This window comes from Natator depressus, chromosome 14 (genome assembly GCF_965152275.1).
Source record: "Natator depressus isolate rNatDep1 chromosome 14, rNatDep2.hap1, whole genome shotgun sequence".
NCBI lineage: Eukaryota > Metazoa > Chordata > Testudines > Cheloniidae > Natator > Natator depressus.
Window position 1 is genome coordinate 26,497,476 of NC_134247.1, and position 19,696 is coordinate 26,517,171.

The 19,696-nt window shown below is 42.5% G+C and overlaps 1 protein-coding gene across 1 annotated transcript in view; it reads right to left on the reverse strand.

Moving 5' to 3' along the window:
* The window catches only part of GLP2R (glucagon like peptide 2 receptor), a 119,320-nt gene that overhangs the window by 56,205 nt on the left and 43,419 nt on the right, over nucleotides 1-19,696 (reverse strand). The window contains exon 8 of the mRNA XM_074970804.1: nucleotides 12,460-12,520. Within this exon, the coding sequence (XP_074826905.1) occupies nucleotides 12,460-12,520 (61 nt within the window). The remainder of the gene's footprint in view (nucleotides 1-12,459; nucleotides 12,521-19,696) is intronic.

The following is a 19,696-nucleotide window of genomic DNA, read 5'->3' on the forward strand; positions in this document are numbered from 1 at the left end:
TAAGCCCCCTACCTTTTGGGCTAAATCCTGCTATGACTGAGGGGTTTTTTTACCTATGCAATTTTTCCCCGACAGACTGGTAGGAGCGAGGACTCTAACCCTCCCCCTTGTGCTCTGGCACTTCTACGACCGGGGGTGTGCACACCTGAATGATCGATTGCTTTATACATATGGTATACCTTTTAGCAATATTTGGCAGTATTTTCAACCATTACAGGGCATGTTTCCCCATTTCTCAGTTCTCCACCAAAAATGTTATGCTTATAAGAAGCACACAGGATCTTTTTCAGGGGGAAAGGCAATACGCCGTGTTTATTGAAGATACAACAATTAGCATATGCATTTAATTGCACCACACACATGCTGTCCCGCCAGTTGATGTTATAGTTACCAGTCTAGAGTCCGGATCAATCTAGTGGCCAGCTAGGTTGATCATGGGTAGGGAGGAACCGGGTTCCATCAGTCACGACACGATGCTCCGGGGAAGCGTTGGCAGGACGAACCCAAAGTTTCATGGCAAGGCACCCTGTTTATATAGTGATTTTCCTTCATGGGACCAATGAGTTTTGCACCGTCATGCTGTAATCAATTGTTTGAGGAGTGCTCGTTTTCTTAAATTGTTCTTTTCATTTTTTAATTTTGTTCTTTTATTAAGTTCCGCGGGGTATTATCCCATGCTGGTTTTGATTACAGCTATTTTGTCCCCATTGATAGGTGCCTGTCTTATCTTTAGAGTAGTTAATCTGCCCTCCCCTGACCTTTCAATAGGGGCGTGGTGCAGCCTCCTGGCACCCTTGCATCTATCTCCGATTCCTCCCTTGTACATCTGGTTCAGCGATGGCCTTCACACTTATTTTTTAACACACACGTTCCTCATTCACATACAAACCAGAATTAATTTACACAACATTTTGAACAGGAACATTAAATTGCAATGCAAAAGAAAACAATCATGGCATTCTTTTACTTATTTTAAAATGCTAAACCTACAACAAATTGGTGACCCTCAAAGGTCTGTTATTGCCTTGAAATCAGTCCAGATACAGATTCTGGCTGATGTATCTCTACCCATTGGCCCATTCGGCCATTCCTTTTTGTTATTCAAAAAGGGAGGCTGGCAGGATATGATGAAATCATACACCAATACATTGAATGCATGTTATGTCATTATTCTTTATTCTAAATTATATAAAATACAAATATAAAATCATTCTACTACAACTGGGCTACAAAAATGAGGCACAAAAGCACCCAAGTGATCTCTCCCAATCTCACTCTCTCTTTTTCACCTAAGAAGACAAAGGAACCAGCCCATTGACTCTGGGTGTGATCCTGACCTGAGAATATGGTCAGCAATGTTGCTGGGAACATGTGGTAAGGAATTCATGTTGAACCTAATCCAGCTTGTTAAGTTTAGCTACTAGAAAAGTGTTTTATTTCTGACTTCAATACCTTATACTTGCATGCACTTAAAATCTCTCTCTAGTTAAATAAACTTGTCTTATGTTTAATAACATAATAAATAATTATAAAGTAACCCAGTGCTGTGTTTAAACTGGACTGTTTAACTCCATTTAAAGTAACAAATTGTTGAATATTGACCCCTTACAGGTCAATATCTGAACTGCCCAGGAGAGGGCTGGACAGTGCAGACCACATGAAAATTTGGTATTGGGAGTACATTGGAGCCACCTTGCAAATAGTAGCCAAGACTGGTGCAAACCAAAGTGTGACTGGAGTATTTTTGACGGCTGCTGAGTCAGAGCTTCTGGGTCAGAGCTGTAGCTATATTTAGAAACTTCGGGTGTCACCTGTAGGCTGTTTGTGAGCGGCCCAGGTTGGGAGCTACAACAGCAAAGCACTGTTGGGCACCAGGTTATGGGGCAGGTGATGACACAACCTCTCATTGGTCTGGATTGCACCCTGAAATGTGACAGCCTCAAATCCTCTCCCACAGGGCTGGTCTTAAGCATGGGTGAACCGGGTGAAAGCCCAGGGTGCCATATAAATGGGCTCTGCTGGTGTCTGCAGCCCCACGGCTCCTGTCTGCTGTGCAGGGAGGGGTGGGGGGAGGAGGGGCGCTGATGTCCAGGTGTCTCCTGCCCCCCGCCCATGTACTCAATCTCTGAAGAGTGGGGTGGGGGGACAGGGCTCACCAAGAGTGGGATGGAACTGCTGGCGGTGGCTGCTGCTCTGTCTGAAGGAGCTCCTTCAGACTGGTGAGTGCCGCCCTCTTAAAGGGGCACCGCATGGTCTCTCACACACTCCCACAGCTCACACTCTGTCTCTTTTACACTCACCTCCAACACATACTTATGTTGTTGTTGTTACTTGTAGGTACTTCCTGCAATGCATATATATTCTCTGTAACTTTATTTTTTCAAAGTGCCTGTTTTAGTTTTTTGACTGCTCTATGTATTTCATTATTTCTCTCTGATGCTTACATTTAATTCTTTGAGTAGCGAGTTCTAAAATGCCTGGAGTAATTATCATTATTACTTTTATTATCATATTGTGCTTTCTGATTCATTATATTCATAAATCATCCCTGGCTGGGGTTGGTCCTGCTTTGAGCAGGGGGTTGGACTAGATGACCTCCTGAGGTCCCTTCCAACCCTGATCTTCTACGATCAAATAACAGTATCCTTCTAGAATGTAACTTTAGCTTGTACTAACTTTAGCAGTGCCAGTTTAAAAAACATTAGCTAAACACATAACTGTAGACACTGGGCAGATGAAGGTTGCTTATTTTCAAATTGTATTTTTAGTTATATCTGTAAAATAACTTAAAATTTGCATGAAAATAAATACGTTTCCAACTATGATACTAATAGCAATGATGGAGTCAAATGTTAGTGAGTCATGTACATGATTGTGATTGGTAAACATAAATGCGAAAATAATTAGAAAAAATCCCTGTCTTAATAAAAGAGAGAACCTTAATCACATATGTTAAAATTATGTTTTTAGTTAAAAACAAATGACCTAAATAGGGTAGATAATGGCAGTAACACAGTGTGTCTGTTAGAGAAAGTAAGCAGATTTTAAGTAGATTTTATTTATATTTATCTCTACTGAAGATAGGATACAAAGTATCAAACGTGTGTTTCTGATATCTGTGTTAAAAGCTTCAGAGCTGATACCTCAAGGCTTGGGATTGGGAATATCATAGAATCGTAGAATATTTGGGTTAGAACAGACCTTTGGAGGTTATCAGGTCCAATCCCCTGCTCAAAGCAGGACCAACACCAACTAAATCATCCCAGACAAGGCTTTGTCAAGCTGGGCCTTAAAAACCTCTAAGGATGGAGATTCCACCACCTCCCTAGGTAACCCATTCCAGTGCTTCACCACCCTCCTAGTGAAATAGTCTTTCCTAATATCCAACCTAGACCTCCCGCACTGCAACTTGAGACCATTGCTTCTTGTTCCATCATCTGCCACCACTAAGAACAGCCTAACTCCATCTTCTTTGGAACCCCCCTTCAGGTAGTTGAGGGCTGCTATCAAATCCGCCCTCACTCTTGTCTTCTGCAAACTAAATAACCCCAGTCAGCCTCTCCTCGTAAGTCATGTGCCCCAGCCCCCTAATCATTTTCGTTGCCTGCCACTGGACTCCACATGCCTTCTGTAGCGGGGGGGACCAAAACTGGACACAATACTCCAGGTGTGGCCTCACCAATGCCGAATAGAGGGGAATAATCAGTTCCCTCGATCTGCTTGCAAAGCTCCTACTAATACAGCCCAATATGCCATTGGCCTTCTTGGCAACAAGGGCACACTGCTGGCTCATATCCAGCTTCTCGTCCACTGTAATCCACAGGTCCTTTTCTGCAGAACTGCAGTTTAGCCAGTCAGTCCCCAGTCTGTAGCAGTGCATGGGATTCTTCCTTCCTAAGTGCAAAACTCTGCACTTGTCCTTGCCAAATCTCATCAGATTTCTTTTGGCCCAATCCTCCAATTTGTCTAGGTCACTCTGGACCCTATCCCTACCCTCCATCGTATCTACCTCTCCTCCCAGCTTAGTGTCATCTCTGAACTTGCTGAGGGTGCAATTAATCCCATCATACAGATCATTAATAAAGATGTTGAATAAAACTGGCCCGAGAACCAACCCCTTGCTGTGTATCTTGCTGTATTATTTCCTGATTGTTCTAAATTTACATATAAACTTTAAACGTGGCTTTAACTGGAGTTCGTATATATTTTTTTCTTTATTTTTATAACAATTAGAGTGCTCCGGTCAGCTAATCCATAAGTTATTGGCAAAAAAACCTAGACTTTTCAGGTGCCTAAGTAGTCCCTGGAATCATGGTTAGTTTTCTCCCATGCCCCAAAATCTGAAATGGTACCCCAGTGAGCCAGGAGTGGCCAGAGGGCTGCAGGAGGGCCCTGGGCTCTGGCAAGATGCAGCTCCCATGTGACAGCGCAAAGCCACAGGCCAGGCACCACAAGCCACAACAGCAGTGCAGAAGTAAGGGGACAATACACCATATACCATGCCACCCTTCTGCACTGCTGGTGGCGGTGGTGTTGCCTTCAGAGCTAGGCGCCTGGCTGGCTGCCCTGCCAGTGTTTAATTTGTGCCGAGGCTGAGCTCTTCAATCTCTTTCAATATGAAGTAAACACTGGGGGAGGCAGCAGGCCCAGAGGTGATGGGGGTGGGAGGGGGAAGCCCAGGGAACCCATTGGGGCCAGGAGTGATTGGGGTGGGGGTGGGGGGCGCCAAAATACATGTTCACCCAGGGTGCCATTTTCGCTAAGGCCAGCCCTGCCATCCGAGATGGCTTTGAAGATAAAGTGGGCAGTTCCCAGATCTGATACTCTCCACATAGAGCATCTCCCCTCTACTGCAAGAAGGGTTCCCTCTTAGGATCCCTCTGAGGGAAGAAAATCATACTATTCAGCCCAGGCAGGGCAATGCTGACCAAAGTACAGGCAACTCCCATGGCCACTGAGTAGTACCCAGAACACAGACTCTGGGAGCACTGGTTCTGGCACTGACCCCATGATTCCCTCTTTGTTTTTGGTAGACTCAGGATCTGAGGCCTGTGATTGGCCCATTTTCTTTTTCCCTGCCTTTGAGGAACAAGGGGAGTGGGGCTGAAATCTCCATGCAGCAAGTCTGCCTCACTATATTAGAACAGCCAGTACCAATATCTGAGGATAGAGAATCTCTCTGGAGTATTGGCATTACAGAGGGTCCTGCGTCTCCAATGCCTCTGGTAGTGAAGGCAATGTTGACACCACAGAGGTGGTACTGAAAGTTCCTGGTTGTCCTGAAACCTCAGATGACCCCAAAGATGGCCCCCACATTGGTTGCACTCTTGTGTCAGCAGATCCATGTGCTGACTTTCACTGTTCCAAACCTGAAACTCTCCTAGGATCACTTGCAGCTATGTTGATACTTCCAACTGGAACTACAGGCTTCATGCAAAAGAGAGCTTAGCAGCCACAGCTGGTCTCTTGAGTTCCCACATGGAATTGCAGCCACTGTCACCCAGTTCTGAGGCTCACACATTGAGGCCTTTCTTTCAGTAAGAAGGCCTGCAGCCCTACTTGCTGGTGCTCATGGATCTGTGAGCTGAAAGCTCAAAAAAACTGAGCAAAGATCTGGGAATTGATCCTTCTCTGGACATATCATGCATCTGGTATGGGCATCATTTGACCTTCTGAGGTGCCCTCAAACCCTGATATTCTATGATCATATCCTGGAATAATAGAGGGCACACAGTACACCTCTGGAACCCTGACTTCTTAAAGTCAAGATTGGCCATATCCCATCAAGCTGGACCAGCTTGACTCCAGCATGCAGAGCAATATGCCAAATCCTACCTCAACTCTAAAGGTGCAGAAAAACTAAAAACTACTAAAAACAATTGGGGATGTCAAGCGATTAAAAACATTAATTAACAATGATTAAAATCAATCGCGATTAATCATGTGATTAATTGCACTGTTAAACAATAATAGAATACCATTTATTTGAATATTTTTTATGTTTTCTACATTTTCAAATACACTGATTTCAATTACAACACAGAATACAAAATGTACAGTGCTCACTGTGTATATATATTTTTATTACAAATATTTGTACTGTAAAAAAACAAAATAAATTGTATTTTTCAGTTCCTCCATTACAAGTACTGTAGTGCAATCTCTTTATCATGAAAGTTGAACTTACAAATGTAGAATTATGTTTTTAAAAAAACTGCATTCAAAAATAAAACAATGTAAAACTTTTGAGCATACAAGTCCACTCAGTCCTACTTCTAGTTCAGCCAATCGCTCAGACAAACAAGTTAGTTTACATTTGCAGGAAATAATGCTGCCCACTTCTTGTTTATAATATCGCCTGAAAGTGCAAACAGGTGTTTGCATGGCATGGTCGTAGCCAGCGTTGCAAGATATTTACATGCCAGATGTGATAAAGATTTCACATGTCACTTCATGCTTCAACCACCATTCCAGAGGACATGTGTCCATGCTGATGATGGGTTCTGCTTGATAACAATCCAAAACAGTGCGGACCAATGCATGTTCATTTTCATCATCTGAGTCAGATGCCACCAGAAGAAGACTTCTGGAAGCATGCTCCACACCTTGTTGCTGTCAGATTTTGGAAGGCACATCTGATTCAGAAACCTTGGGTCGAGTGCTGTAGCTGTCTTTAGAAATTTCACACGGGTACCTTCTTTGCATTTTGTCAAATCCGCAGTGAAAGTGTTCTTAAATGAACAACATGTGCTGGGTTATCATCCGAGACTGCTATAACATGAAATATATGGCAGAATGCCAGTAAAACAGAGCAGGACGCATACAATTTTCCCCCAAGGAGTTCAGTCACAAATTTAATGCATTTTTTTTTTAAATGAGTACCATCTGGAATGGTGGCCGAAGCATGAAGGGACATACAAATGTTTAGCATATCTGGCACGTAAATACCTTGCAATGCTGGCTACAAAAGTGCCACAATAAAGAGATTGCACTACAGTACTTGTATGAGGTGAATTGAAAAATAGTATTTCTTTTATCATTTTTAACAGTGCAAATATTTGTAATCATAAATAATGTAAAGTAAGCAGTATGCACTTTGTATTTTGTGTTGTAATTGAAGTCAATATATTTAAAAATGTAGAAAACATCCAAAAATATTTTTAAAATTTCAATTGGGATTAATTCTATTGTTTAACAGTGTAATTAAAACTGTGATTAATTGTGATTTTTTTTGAGTTAATCACGTGAGTTAACTGTCATTAATCAGCCCTAAAAACAATTAAACTAGAAATATAAGTAACTATTTTAAAGACAAGCTACAGTCTGGCTGAAATCAGACCCTGGGCCCAGGTAGAGAGTTTCCTCCAACTGCCGCTAACCACTGACACAAAGGAACTACTGAGAGCCCCACCTCTTTTACAAAATGCCCGTGGACACTGAACATCTGCTACTGGAAGGCAGCACTTGAGCGGCTCCCAAAGGACACAAATGTGCTAGATACTTTCCAAGTTCATGGCTCTGTGGACACTTTATTCCAGGAATGAGAACATTCATAGTCTACCTTGAAGATGAACACCGGAAGGAGGGGAGTCTTGTAGGTGATAAAAATTTTACTTCAGCACCTGCAGATTTGCCCTTGTCAGTGTTAAACTGGAGGAATTCCTCCTCCTAGTCTCTGAAATTGTGCTTGGTGAATGGTGCAATAGGGGAAATAAACTCAGTAACCTTTGACCTGTTCTGCACTCCACATCCAAGTATCACATTCAAAACTGGGAAATGGTTGACTGAAGTATGATCCTCAGAATAGGTACTTAGTCTTCCTGCTGGCTGGTGAAATGAAGCTGGCTGGTGAAATAAAGGAGTTTGCCAGCAGAAGGAGGCAGGAAGGTACGGTTTTTCCCTTTTAATCCTTAATTGCAGGTACTCACAAGGTAGAACCCACAACGGGAGGAAAATAGCATGTTGCCAACACCATTGCTCACTCTTCCTTTCCCTGCACCTGTGAGGACTTCTTTCAGACAGGCACCCTGGCCCTGGAAGCTTTCATCCAGGCAAGTCTTGATTTGCTAGGAATGCTGCCTTCAAAACATCATTTTAAACAAATGTTTTTGTTTGAAAAATGTTGACGAGTTCTACATTTTTTTAAAAAAGGAAACTGTCAGCCAAAAAGCTTTGTATATCTGGAGGTAAGGCAAATCCAGAAAGAAATAATAGGTCATATGCCAAAATAGACAAAAACTAAACAAAACTAGAAAATGACTTAAATATTGATAGAAAGAAGAAGATTTTATAAGCAATTATACAGAAAAGCACACTGCCCAGAATGGAGACCACAATCTATGATAATTCTTTCAAAAAGTTTCTAAAAATACTCACTTTAAAGGAAAAATCCAAGAACTTATGTTTTACACTGTCATAACATTTAATATTATGTAAGAATTATTTCTGGGATTCTCAAAATAGCCTAATGGAGTTAGGTTCCTAACTTGTAACTGATTTTAATGGGTTCCTAAGTTACTTAAAAATTTTGAAAATTTTACTCATACTCCACAAATTCATGAACAGAAGGATAACATGCTGAAACCCATCACCCAGCAGTGTTCAGGTACAAAGCTTGCAACTCGTATATCTCAGTAATCTTATCCACAAACATGACTTAAACTATAATCATGATGCTGATAACATACAAATAAATGTACCTTTCCAACTAGAACCGGTGTCCCTCCGACCAAACAAACTATCTCCTGGGGGTGCCCACTTGCTATCTGAAACTCAACATGGCCAAAATGGAACTGCAGATCTTTGCCCTCAGACCCACTCCTTTCCCTACTTTCTCTATCATGATGGACAACACCACCATCCTTCCTTTCACTTAAGCCCATAATTTTGGCCCTCTCTTTTACTCTTTTGACCCAATCAACCAACCATGTCTAAATCTTGATGCCCTTCCCATACAACATCTCCAGGATCCAGTCTTCCTTCTATGCCCACATGGACAAAACTCTTGATATTCTCTCACCTTGACTACTGCAAGCTCCATCTCCCTGTCCTTGATGTTGTGAAGTTGAGAAATGACCACAGCCAGACTTTCAATAGGGACAAAGGAGCACCCATCGCCAGCCAGATGGGCATTGAGGGCCTATCAAGAAAGAATCCACTATCCCAGAGGTGCCTTAAAGAAGGCACATATGCAATGGAGACTATTTATTTGATCAATGGGGACTGCCTGACCCCCATGTCACAGCAAGGATCTTTCTAGCAGCTGGAAGAAGTTATAAAAAGAGAGATGATAACATCATCTCTTGGCCTCTCCCCTCCCCCGCCATCTCAATATCCAGAAGAACATCTGGAAGGAAAAGACTTTGAATGAGGGACTTTGGTCCCAGGCTGGAAAGGGGTCTCATCAGTAGCGTAGCTAGGGAAGGAGTGGGGCAGCGACCGCTCTCCCACTGAGCAGAAGTAGCGCCTTTTAAATTTTTTGGCTCCCTTTTAATTTTTACTCACCCGGTGGTGGGTCAGGCGGCGCTCTGGGTCTTCAGCAGCACTTCAGCGTCAGGTCCTTCACTCGCTCCGGCTCTTCAGCGGCATTTCAGTGGCGGCAGGGAGGTGTCCTTCAGTGCCGCTGAAGACCCGGGGCGAGTGAAGGACCCGACGCCGAAGTGCCACTGAAGACCCGGGGCACCGCCGGGTGAGTACAAGCAGGTGGTTCCTCTTTTAATCTCTGCTCCCCCTGTTTTCTCCACCTGGCTAAGCCGCTGGGTCTAGTCTGTATACTGAGGAACCATAAGCTGACTGTACCATCTATTAAGGTCAGAAACTGTTTGATTCAAATTTTGCTTAGTCTGTTTAAGTTAAATTCTCAGTCTAAATTCTTCTTTATTCCTTAGGTAACCAACTCTGATCTCTATGCCTACTTATAATCACTTAAAATCTATCTTTCTGTAGTTAATAAATCTGTTTTATATTTTACCTAAACCAGCGTGTTTTTGGTTGAAATGCTTGGGAAATCCCAGTTCAGATTACAAAGGCTGGTGTATGTCCATTTCACACTGAGGGAGTGGTGAATTATATAATGAACTTGCATGGCCCAAGGGAGCCTTGAGCCGTATAAGAGGGTACAGTGCTGGGGAGCTGGGGGGAAACTGGCTGAAGCCTCTCCATTGAAGGTTCATTAGTGGCTGGGAGATCATTCATGTAACTCAGTTGGGTGTGTCCCTCATTGCAGATGTCTGTGTAAGTGCAGTGCCTGTCAGAAGCTTGTAGCTTGATAATAGCATCACAGTGTGAGAGGGATAGCCCAGGCTGGTGGGTTTGGAGCCTCAATGGTCCCTCAGTCCAGGTGGCACCTCCTGGACCTTTCACAATTTGATATCTCAAACTAAAGTTATGGACTTCATGGAGGAGTCACTGGCTGGAATTCTCTGGCCCATGTTCTGCAGGAAATCAGACTAGGTGATCATAATCGTGCCTTCTGGCCTTAAATCTATGAAAATACATTCAAAATGCTCCTGCTAAGATCATCTTCCTGGCCCACGATTTGGATTATGTCATAAGAACACAGAATTGAACAGGACTTCCTGGGTCATCGAGTCCAGTCCCCGCCTATTAAAGGCAACCATGCCACTCTCTTGTCTTTAAATTTCCCCACTTGCTCCCCTCTTCCACCACAAACACAAGTCCTTCACAGTTTAGACTTTATCCTGCCTACCTTTTCTGATGCCTTCTTACAAAGTTGACTCTTGCCTTCCTCCACCAATGATCCCAGGTGACATCACCTGATTCTCTGATAATCCCTTTTGTGACTTTTTAAAGGCTGCCCCTTACACATGGGAAAAGCTCTCAGTCACAACCTATAAACCTTGTCATCCTTTGCATCCCTGCTCGAAACTCACCTTTGCTGTGGTGCATACAGGAAAGTACAACTGGATAATGGTTAGGCAAGTGAGAAGCTGCTATCACTGCTCCTGACTGGCTAAGAACATCCTATTGTACATGTTAGTGTCTCTGTTACCCCCACCCATGGACAGTCATTTCCCATCTGTTTGGACAGCTCCCAGCGCAATAGCACCATAACCATGGGTGGCTCTTATTGCTGCTGCAATATAAGATAAATCATAGCAATAATAATACTCCAGACAAAGTTGTCCATGTACCATAAATACTCTGCTATTGTGTATAGAAGCCTCATAAACACTTGAAGTGATATGATAGAAATTGAAGGAAAAGAGCAAAGGCTAGTATGGCAAGTGCCTTCTTTCACTTTAATATTACAGCTGCTATTGTCTACAATATAATTAAAAGCCTGATGAGGGGAAGACTGGAGTTTGGCAATAATATGTTCACTATACAAGCACATTGATTTAAAAAAAAATAGAGATGATGTTAGCCACAGCCTGTAAATTTCTTATTCTCTCAGAAAAATTACTGCATTTAAAGGTAACAAATCTTTACAAGCAGAGAAAGGATAATGAAAGCCCTTATTTGTATGAATAATAAATAGCTTAAAAACTGGCTTTGGGAAAATAAATAAGGATTGAAGAAATGAAGATTATAGGATGGTGTCACTACAAGGACAGAGTTAAGGTTGTTTTGGTGGAGCATTTGCTTATGAAAGTGATAGATTGTGACGTGTAGAAATGGTCTGGGTGAAGATTGTGCTTTCTATAAACTGTTGAATCATTGGTGTCTCTGACATTCTTGCAGATTTGCTCATTTTAAAATGCTTGGTTTGTAGTCGTTATGCATAAACTTAACCATTGCAAAATGTGGTGTTTTTGTCTTTTACCATGAAAGCTCTGGTTGTGATTATATAGTTAAGGTTTAGTTCAGTATTGCCATTAAAGCAGACATGTAGCCATTTTGAAATGTATGAAGTACATGTCATATTCTTCCCAAAATTATAGCACTTATTCTTTGAGTCCAGAATAAAGTTTCTGAGAATTTACAAGTCAGTCCATGAATTAGTTTTTGAGTTAAAATTAATTTTAAAAATGGATCTTTTAATAAATGTTACACCTCCTTCCAGAGCATTTTTCTCCTGAATGATTTTAATAAGGGGATAATGCAGACCCTTCAAACTTCCCATATAATTAAAACTCATTGACATCTCATGATTTGACTACTTTTGAAGAATTTTCTTGAGGGCTAGTGATCATATATGCCATTCTTTAAAATGGAACCTTTTCAAAATGGCTGCCCTCTCCCATTGTTTTCAATAGGACTCAAACCGAATGCTGTTTTCAGGGAAGATAGTGTCCCCATCCTTCAAGATGGTCTGCACCTCCCACAGTTCCCAAAGGAATAAAGCCAAACTACCCTAAGAGATGATATTGGTGTCCTATGCTGTCAAAGGTCTCCAGGAAAAGTAGCATGTCTGTACATACTAACTTATAAACAATCAGAAAACCCATTAAAACAAACAAACCAATCTTATATGATCATCTTTATATAGTAACTTACCCTGTGTTTTCTAGTTTTGATCTGGCTATTCCCCAGGGGGCCACAAACAGAACTGGAATAACTGTTGGAAAGAAAAACAGCAAATTAGAACCAGGTTTTCAAAATGTTTAATGCAAAATACAGTCATGTTACAGCTGTGCCTGATGATCCTACATATAATGATTTTCATTCTTTTCAGGATCATTGTGACCCTTAGAAATTCCCAGTGCCAATTGACAAAGAGTTCATTACTCTGTGTCAGCAATGCCTATTATGTCTGAGAAGCTTACTATACCTAACACACTTTTTTAATAATATTTATCCATACAAAGTGTCTTGTAAGGTATCAAATGAATGATGGTGACACACTAGTCATTAACATCATTGTGAAATATATGTAACGACACTATATAAGTAGTTATGTATACCTACTGAAAATATGTTTTAAAATCTGTAACAAAGCAGAGTTGACAAACAGGAATTCTGACAGATAAAGCGTGTCTTTGATGTAAATTAAGGATTGAAAATCAGTACAAAGTAAAACTTCATCAGCATACAGAACGAGTAGGGGATGCAAAATCAACAGGGAACAATACACAAAAGAATAAACAACTGGGGTTCACTTCAAAGGGCTACAGCTGGGGGACAAGTAAGACATTTTGTGATCCATTCATGGAAGAAACTCATTGAAAGGTATGGGATGTTCCTGAAAGCTTGGATCCTAGTTTTGACTGAAAACCAGCAGCTCTGTCAGACTAAATCTTTGGGAGAAAATCTACTTTATTAAATCGGAAAGGTAACCATTAAGAAGTGTAGACCAAGAATCGTGTTTTATGTTTTGTTTATATGTGTAAACATTTCAGTTTCAATTTATAATCCTTATTCACTATCTCTTAAAACTTAGTCATAAATTTATTATCAAAGGTTATTTCACTAGAAATATATATCAGTGCAGTATTGTTATAGAGGACCTGATTGTGAGTTGTACCAGTTGAGCTGTGTGCACACTGTCTCATCAGGCACAGCTTACCTGGTAATTTTTGTGAGTGTCCAGTGACAAAGGCTGGAAACTGCTCTGAGGACTAGGGAGTTGGTGTGGGTCTATCACAAGCTTGCACAGAGAGGGAGAGGTCTGCAGAGACCTGGAAGTCAGTGCTCGAGTGTGGCCAGAAGCTGTTAGTTTCAGGGAGCTGAGCTACCGCAAGCAAGACAAGACTGCTTCACAACAAGGGCAGGTAGTGGCAAAATACTTCACAACCCTGGGTTCGCCCAGGTAGTGTTACAATCATCTCAGGAAATTACACAGAGATTCCCTCTATTCAGCACTGGTGAGGCCACATCTGGAGTATTGCATCCAGTTTTGGGCCCCCCACTACAGAAAGGATGTGGACAAATTGGAGAGAGTCCAGCAGAGGGCAACGAAAATTATTAGGGGGCTGGGGCACATGACTTATGAGGAGAGGCTGAGGGAACTGGGCTTGTTTAGTCTGCAGAAGAGAAGAGTGAGGGGGGATTTGATAGCAGCCTTCAACTACCTGAATAGGGGTTCCAAAGAGGGTGGAACTAGGCTGTTTTCAGTGGTGGCAGATGACAGAACAATTAGCAATGGTCTCAAGTTGCAGTGTGGGAGGTTTAGGTTGTTATATTAGGAAAAACTATTTCACTAGGAGGGTGGTGAAGCACTGGAATGGGTTACCTAGGGAAGTGGTGGAATCTCCATCCTTAGAGGTTTTGAAGGCCTGGCTTGAGAAAGCCCTGGCTGGGATGATTTAGGTGGTGTTGGTCCTGCTTTGAGCTGGGGGTTGGACTAGATGAACTCCTGAGGTCTCTTCCAACCCTAATCTTCTATGATTCACCTTTCTTGTGTCTTTTCTTGATTACATAAAGACAATATGAGGAAACCTCGCAGACACAGCTGAGTCTCTAAATATACACAAATATACCAGGCCTAACTAAATACACACTGCTGCTCTGAGTGGGTTCTAGAAGCTTCAGACACAGAACACAGTGAGTGCCACTAGTAGCCTCACAAATTATTTAAAGGAAAACTACCTTGTTCCTGGGTAGGTAATTATAGCACCTCTGTAGTTTTGACCTATTCTTCAATGGAGCTATTCTGGAATCATTTTCTTGTAGCTATCTCTAAGCAATCTGTGTTGCTCTCTCTGATAGTCCACTCCCTTTTGGGTGGTGGGGGCTGAAAGGAATATGCTTGAAATATATCCCAAAAGCACACAATTCTGAACTGTCAAACTGTAGCCCCATTATCAGTGATTGTTTCTTCCCATTGTCCAAATGAAGACACCCTTTACATTTTCTATGTCCTGATCACTTGTGAATCTAGTGAAAAGTAGATTTTTTTACTAATATAGAAAAATAATTGATGGGTCCCAGGCTGGTATGATCCTCTGCTTCAGACAGCACTAGTGCTATTAATATCCAAGGCCTTCTGGAAGATGCTATAGATTTGAGATGTTCTTTGAGTTGCGTCTTTGTCATCATTTTGCATGGCTTGCATGGTTCCAAACTGCTTTTTTCGGCCTGCCCAATGCCAGGCATAGTAATCAGTATCAAGAAAACAATTGTCATGTCACAAGGTACCAACAATCCACCTAAAATCTATGTCAAAAATGAAGCTCTGGACAATGTGGATCACTTCTGCTATCTCAGCTCAATTCTTACCAGCTCACTTAACCTTGATAGGGGACTTGATAATGGAATCGAGAAAGCTTCTGTTATCTTTGGCAAGCTTACCTCATGTGTTTGGAACAACAAACGGACAACTTTGTGTTCAGGGTTAGCAATTTATCAGGCCTGTGTCCTTAGTACCCTCCTTTACGTTTGTGAAAGCTGGGTTACGTACTACAAGCAGGAGTGGAGATTGAACAGTTTCCACCTCCACTCTCTTAGAAAAGTCCTTGGAGTTACTTGGGACCAAAGGATCAGCAATAACAAGATCCTTGAGAGAATGGGGAGGATCCTTGAGAGACAGCCTACTGTCTATGCAGATTACACTGGACATTCACAGGCTTTGCTGGCTGGGATGTGTGGAGCACATGCCTCAAGATCGTCTGCCAAGGGCTGTACTCTATGGTCAACTTAAGAACTGCCCGTGACGCAGAGGAATGCCAAAGCTCCAATACAGCGACAAGGTCAAGCAAGGCCTCAAATTCAGCATTCCCACTGACAACTGGAAGAACCCCGCCCACAAATGCTCAGTCTGGAGAAGCCGGGTTATGTCTGGTGCAGTCATCACAGAGAGCCACCAGAGAGCCCACGTGGAGGCCCACAGGCAAGCCAGGAAGCAGAGTGTGCTCCAACCTCCATCTGGTGAGTGGACCTGTAGCCACTCTGGGAAAGTCTGCTGTTCGCGCATCAGGCTCTTTTTCTCATACCATGGCTAAGCACCAGTGACAGACTGACTTTGTTGCATCTCCTTTTATCTGTCAAGATGTTGGATGGCCATCCTAGGCCAGGTCACCACCCTGATGTTAGGGCTGGCTCCTGGAATTCTGTGGGGCCCTGGTGTCCCTTATGTATCCGTTCCAACATGTTGTTCTGCCACGACTGTGGGACCATAATACAGTTGCCACAGGTAAGCAGTAGTTGATTACTATGCTCTTACAAATTTGTGCCTTATTTTTAATTCAAACTTTTCAGACTTCAGTTTATGGCCATTGGATGCCTTATGCCTCTGCCTTCTAGATTAAAGAACCCTCTAGTATGAGCATTCTTCTCTCTGCATAAGTACAGTAAAACCGTGTTTATCCAACCCTCCATTAGCCAGCTTTCTGTATTAACCGAACAACTAGTGCACACAGGTCCAGAAGCAGGCAAACTCTCCTGTGGCTGCTTGATGGTGCTTCAGCCTCACACTTTCTCATTCTCCAGATTATGCAAATTTTTGGTTTTCTGATCTGGCCCCGATCTCAATTACATCAGATAAACGAGATTCTGCTGTACTTACAGATTGTGATCAAGTCACCTCTTTAACTTCTCCTTCATAAACAACAGAAATTGAGTTCCTTTCGTCTCTTACTTGAAGTCTGGTTTTCCAGATTTTGAATCACTGTGATGAAGCAGAGAAACTGTTTACCAGCACAGTAAGGGTTAAAGAGAGCCTTTGGGCCCAGCTAGCCCTGCCCCATTATACCTGCAGTCAATGCCACACCTGGAGGGGGGAGAAAAGGAGGGACCCTAGCTCAGTTTGGGACTGACTGGTGAAGGGGCAGGATCTAGCTGTCTCCCTGCCTGAGATGCAGGGGTACTAGCCTGGCAGCCAAGGCAGCCACCTGGGAGTAAGCACTGTCTCCCCAGCCAAGGGAGACTGCAAAGTAGATGTAGGAGTCTCTGGCACTGGAGATAACTGAGTGAGCAAAGCCCAGAGACATTGTGGGGTTTGGCTTTATCAACTTGTGCCTGCCCCACCCAAAGGAGACTGGAACCACGGCAGGGCACTGCCCCAGATCCACAAGAGGGTGCTATGGGAGGCAAGCCATGCAGTTAACTGGACTAGAGGAGCCATGCCTCAAACTTAGCAGACATTGGTAGGAAGTAGCCCAGGGCAGTGGATTTAGACTTCCTGCTGGGAGGGCTCCCACTGTTCAGGGGTTGGAACCCAGTGGAGAGGGAGGCTCCAGGTCCCCCTACTCCCTCCCACCTTAAAGACTGAGGCTCCTCAACCAAGCCAGGGGCTGAGAGCCCAGTGCTCCTACCACTATCCCGCCGAAATGCTTCAAATTCCCTGTTACAATCTTCTTAGTAACTTTCCTGCACCCTCTCCAATTTTTCAACATTCTTTCTAAAATGTGGATACCTCAACTGGAGACATTCAGTAACTGTCTCAGTTGCAAGCTCTTTGAAGGACAGGATTAGAATTCAAAATTATCTTGACCAGCTGGAGTAATGTTCTGAAATCAATAGGATGAAATCCAATGAGAACAAATGCAAAGTACTACACTTGGGAAGGAATAATCAGTTGCACAAATACAAAATGGGCAATGACTGCCTAGGAAGGAGTACTGCAGAAAAGTATCGGGTTTATAGTCAATCACAAATGAAATATGAGTAAACAATGTAATATGTTTGCAAAAAACCTTCTTGGATGTATTAGCAGCAGTGCTGCAAGCAAGACGCAAAAAGTAATTCTTCCATTCTGCTCAGCACTGATAAGACCTCTGCTGGAATATTGTGTCCAGTTCTGGGCATCACACTTCAGAAAAGATGTGGAGAAATCGGAGAAAGTCCAAAGGAGAGCAATAAAAATGATTAAAGATCTAGAAAACATGAGCTCCAAGGAATGATTGAAAAAATTGGATTTGTTAAGTCTGGAGAAGAGAAGAGTGAGGCGGGACAGGATAACAGTCTTCAAGTACGTAAAAGGTTGCTTTAAAGAGAAGGGTGATAAATTGTTCTCCTTAGCCACTGAGGACAGGACAAGAAGTAATGGGCTTAAATTGCAGCAAGGGAGATTTAGGTTAGACTTTAAGAAGAACTTCCTGTACTGTAAGAGCAGTAATGCACTGAAAGAAGTTACCTAAAGAGATTGTGGGATCTCCATCATTGGAGGTTTTTAAGAGCAGGCTAGACAAACACCTGTCAGGGATAGTCTGAATAATACTTCAGCGCAGGGGCTTCAACTAGATGACCTACCAAGGTCCCGTGCAGGCCTACTTTTCTGTGATTCTATGTCTGTGACCTCTGGATCTAAAAGAATGAATTGCTATTCATTCAGATAAAGGACCAGAGTAAGTTCAGAGTTAGTAGCAGACTCATAAGTGGCGTAGCCACAGCAGTGGTCATAGTGCCATCCTGTGAGCATGGACTAAAATTGTATCTTCTGAAGTCAATATAAGTCATACAGAAAGAGAAGTGTAACATTCTGTCATTATAATTTGTCATCACTAATTCCGGCCCAGTAATTCAACACTAATTCTGTGTTGCTGAGCATTATGGTTCCTAACATTTAGGTGGCTAGAAAATCACAGGAACACACAGCCATCCACAAAGCCTGAGTTGGGTGCTAGGCTCCCAATACAATGACTGGGGAGAGATAGGTGCCTAAGAATGTGATCCACCAAACTAAGCAGTCTAAAAGGGGAGCCACCTAAACTAGCCAATGAGAGATGCCAACAAGACGGGTCTGAGAAGGGTGGGGCTTCGGAGACACAGTTGGGAACCCCTCTCCTGGAGTTATGCGGCTCAGGCACCTAAGTCATTTATTTTGAGAATGAGGTAGGCACCCACCTCAGTCCACATGAAACCACTAGAGGAGGAGGTGGTGGTACTGATCTTATAACTCTCTGGTGAAGCTCTCTGCTGACAGGAGAAAACTCTCCCCTCAGCATAATAAAACCACCTCCATGACTGGCAGAACCTACGTCAGCAGGAAAAGCTTTCCCACCGACATAGCACTGTCCACATCGGCACTTATGTCGGTGTAATTTATGTCTCTCGGGGGTGGTTTATTCATACCCCTGAATGACCTAAAGTATGCCAAAATAAACTGTAGTGTAGACATAGCCTTAATCCAGTGGTTAGACCATTAAAGAACATAAGAATGGCCATAGTGGGTCAGACCAATGGTCCATCTGGACCAGTATCCTGTCTTCAACAGTGGCCAGCACCAGAGCTTCAGGGGGAATGTATGCAACAGGGCAATGCTAGAGAGATCCACCCATCTTCCCCTTCCAGTTCTGGCAGTCAGAGGTTTAGGGTTGCCCTGAGCATAGGGTTGCATCCCTGACTACCTGGACTGACAGTCATTGATAGACTGATCCTATTGAACTTAATCTAGTTCTTTTTTGAATGCAGTTACACTTTTGGCCATCACAACATTCTATGGAAGTGAATGCTGCAGGTTAATTATGCTTTGTGTGAAAAAAGTATTTCCTCTTGTTTGTACTAAACCTGTGTCTATTAATTTCACAAGGTGACCCCTTTTTTGTATTGAGGGAAAGGGTAAATAATATGTCTCTATTCACTTATTCCATACAATTCATTATTTTATAGATTTCTATCATATCCCCCTTAGTCATCTCTTTTCTAAGATGAACAGCCTTAATCTTTTTATAATCTTTTTAAGGCTGTCGAGCAATTAAAAATATTGTGATTAATAGCACGATTAATCGCACTGTTAATAATAGAATATCATTTATTTAAATATTTTTGATGTTTTTTACATTTTCAAATATATTGATTTCAATTACAACACAGAATACAAAGTGTACAGTGCTCACTTTATATTTATTTTTGATAA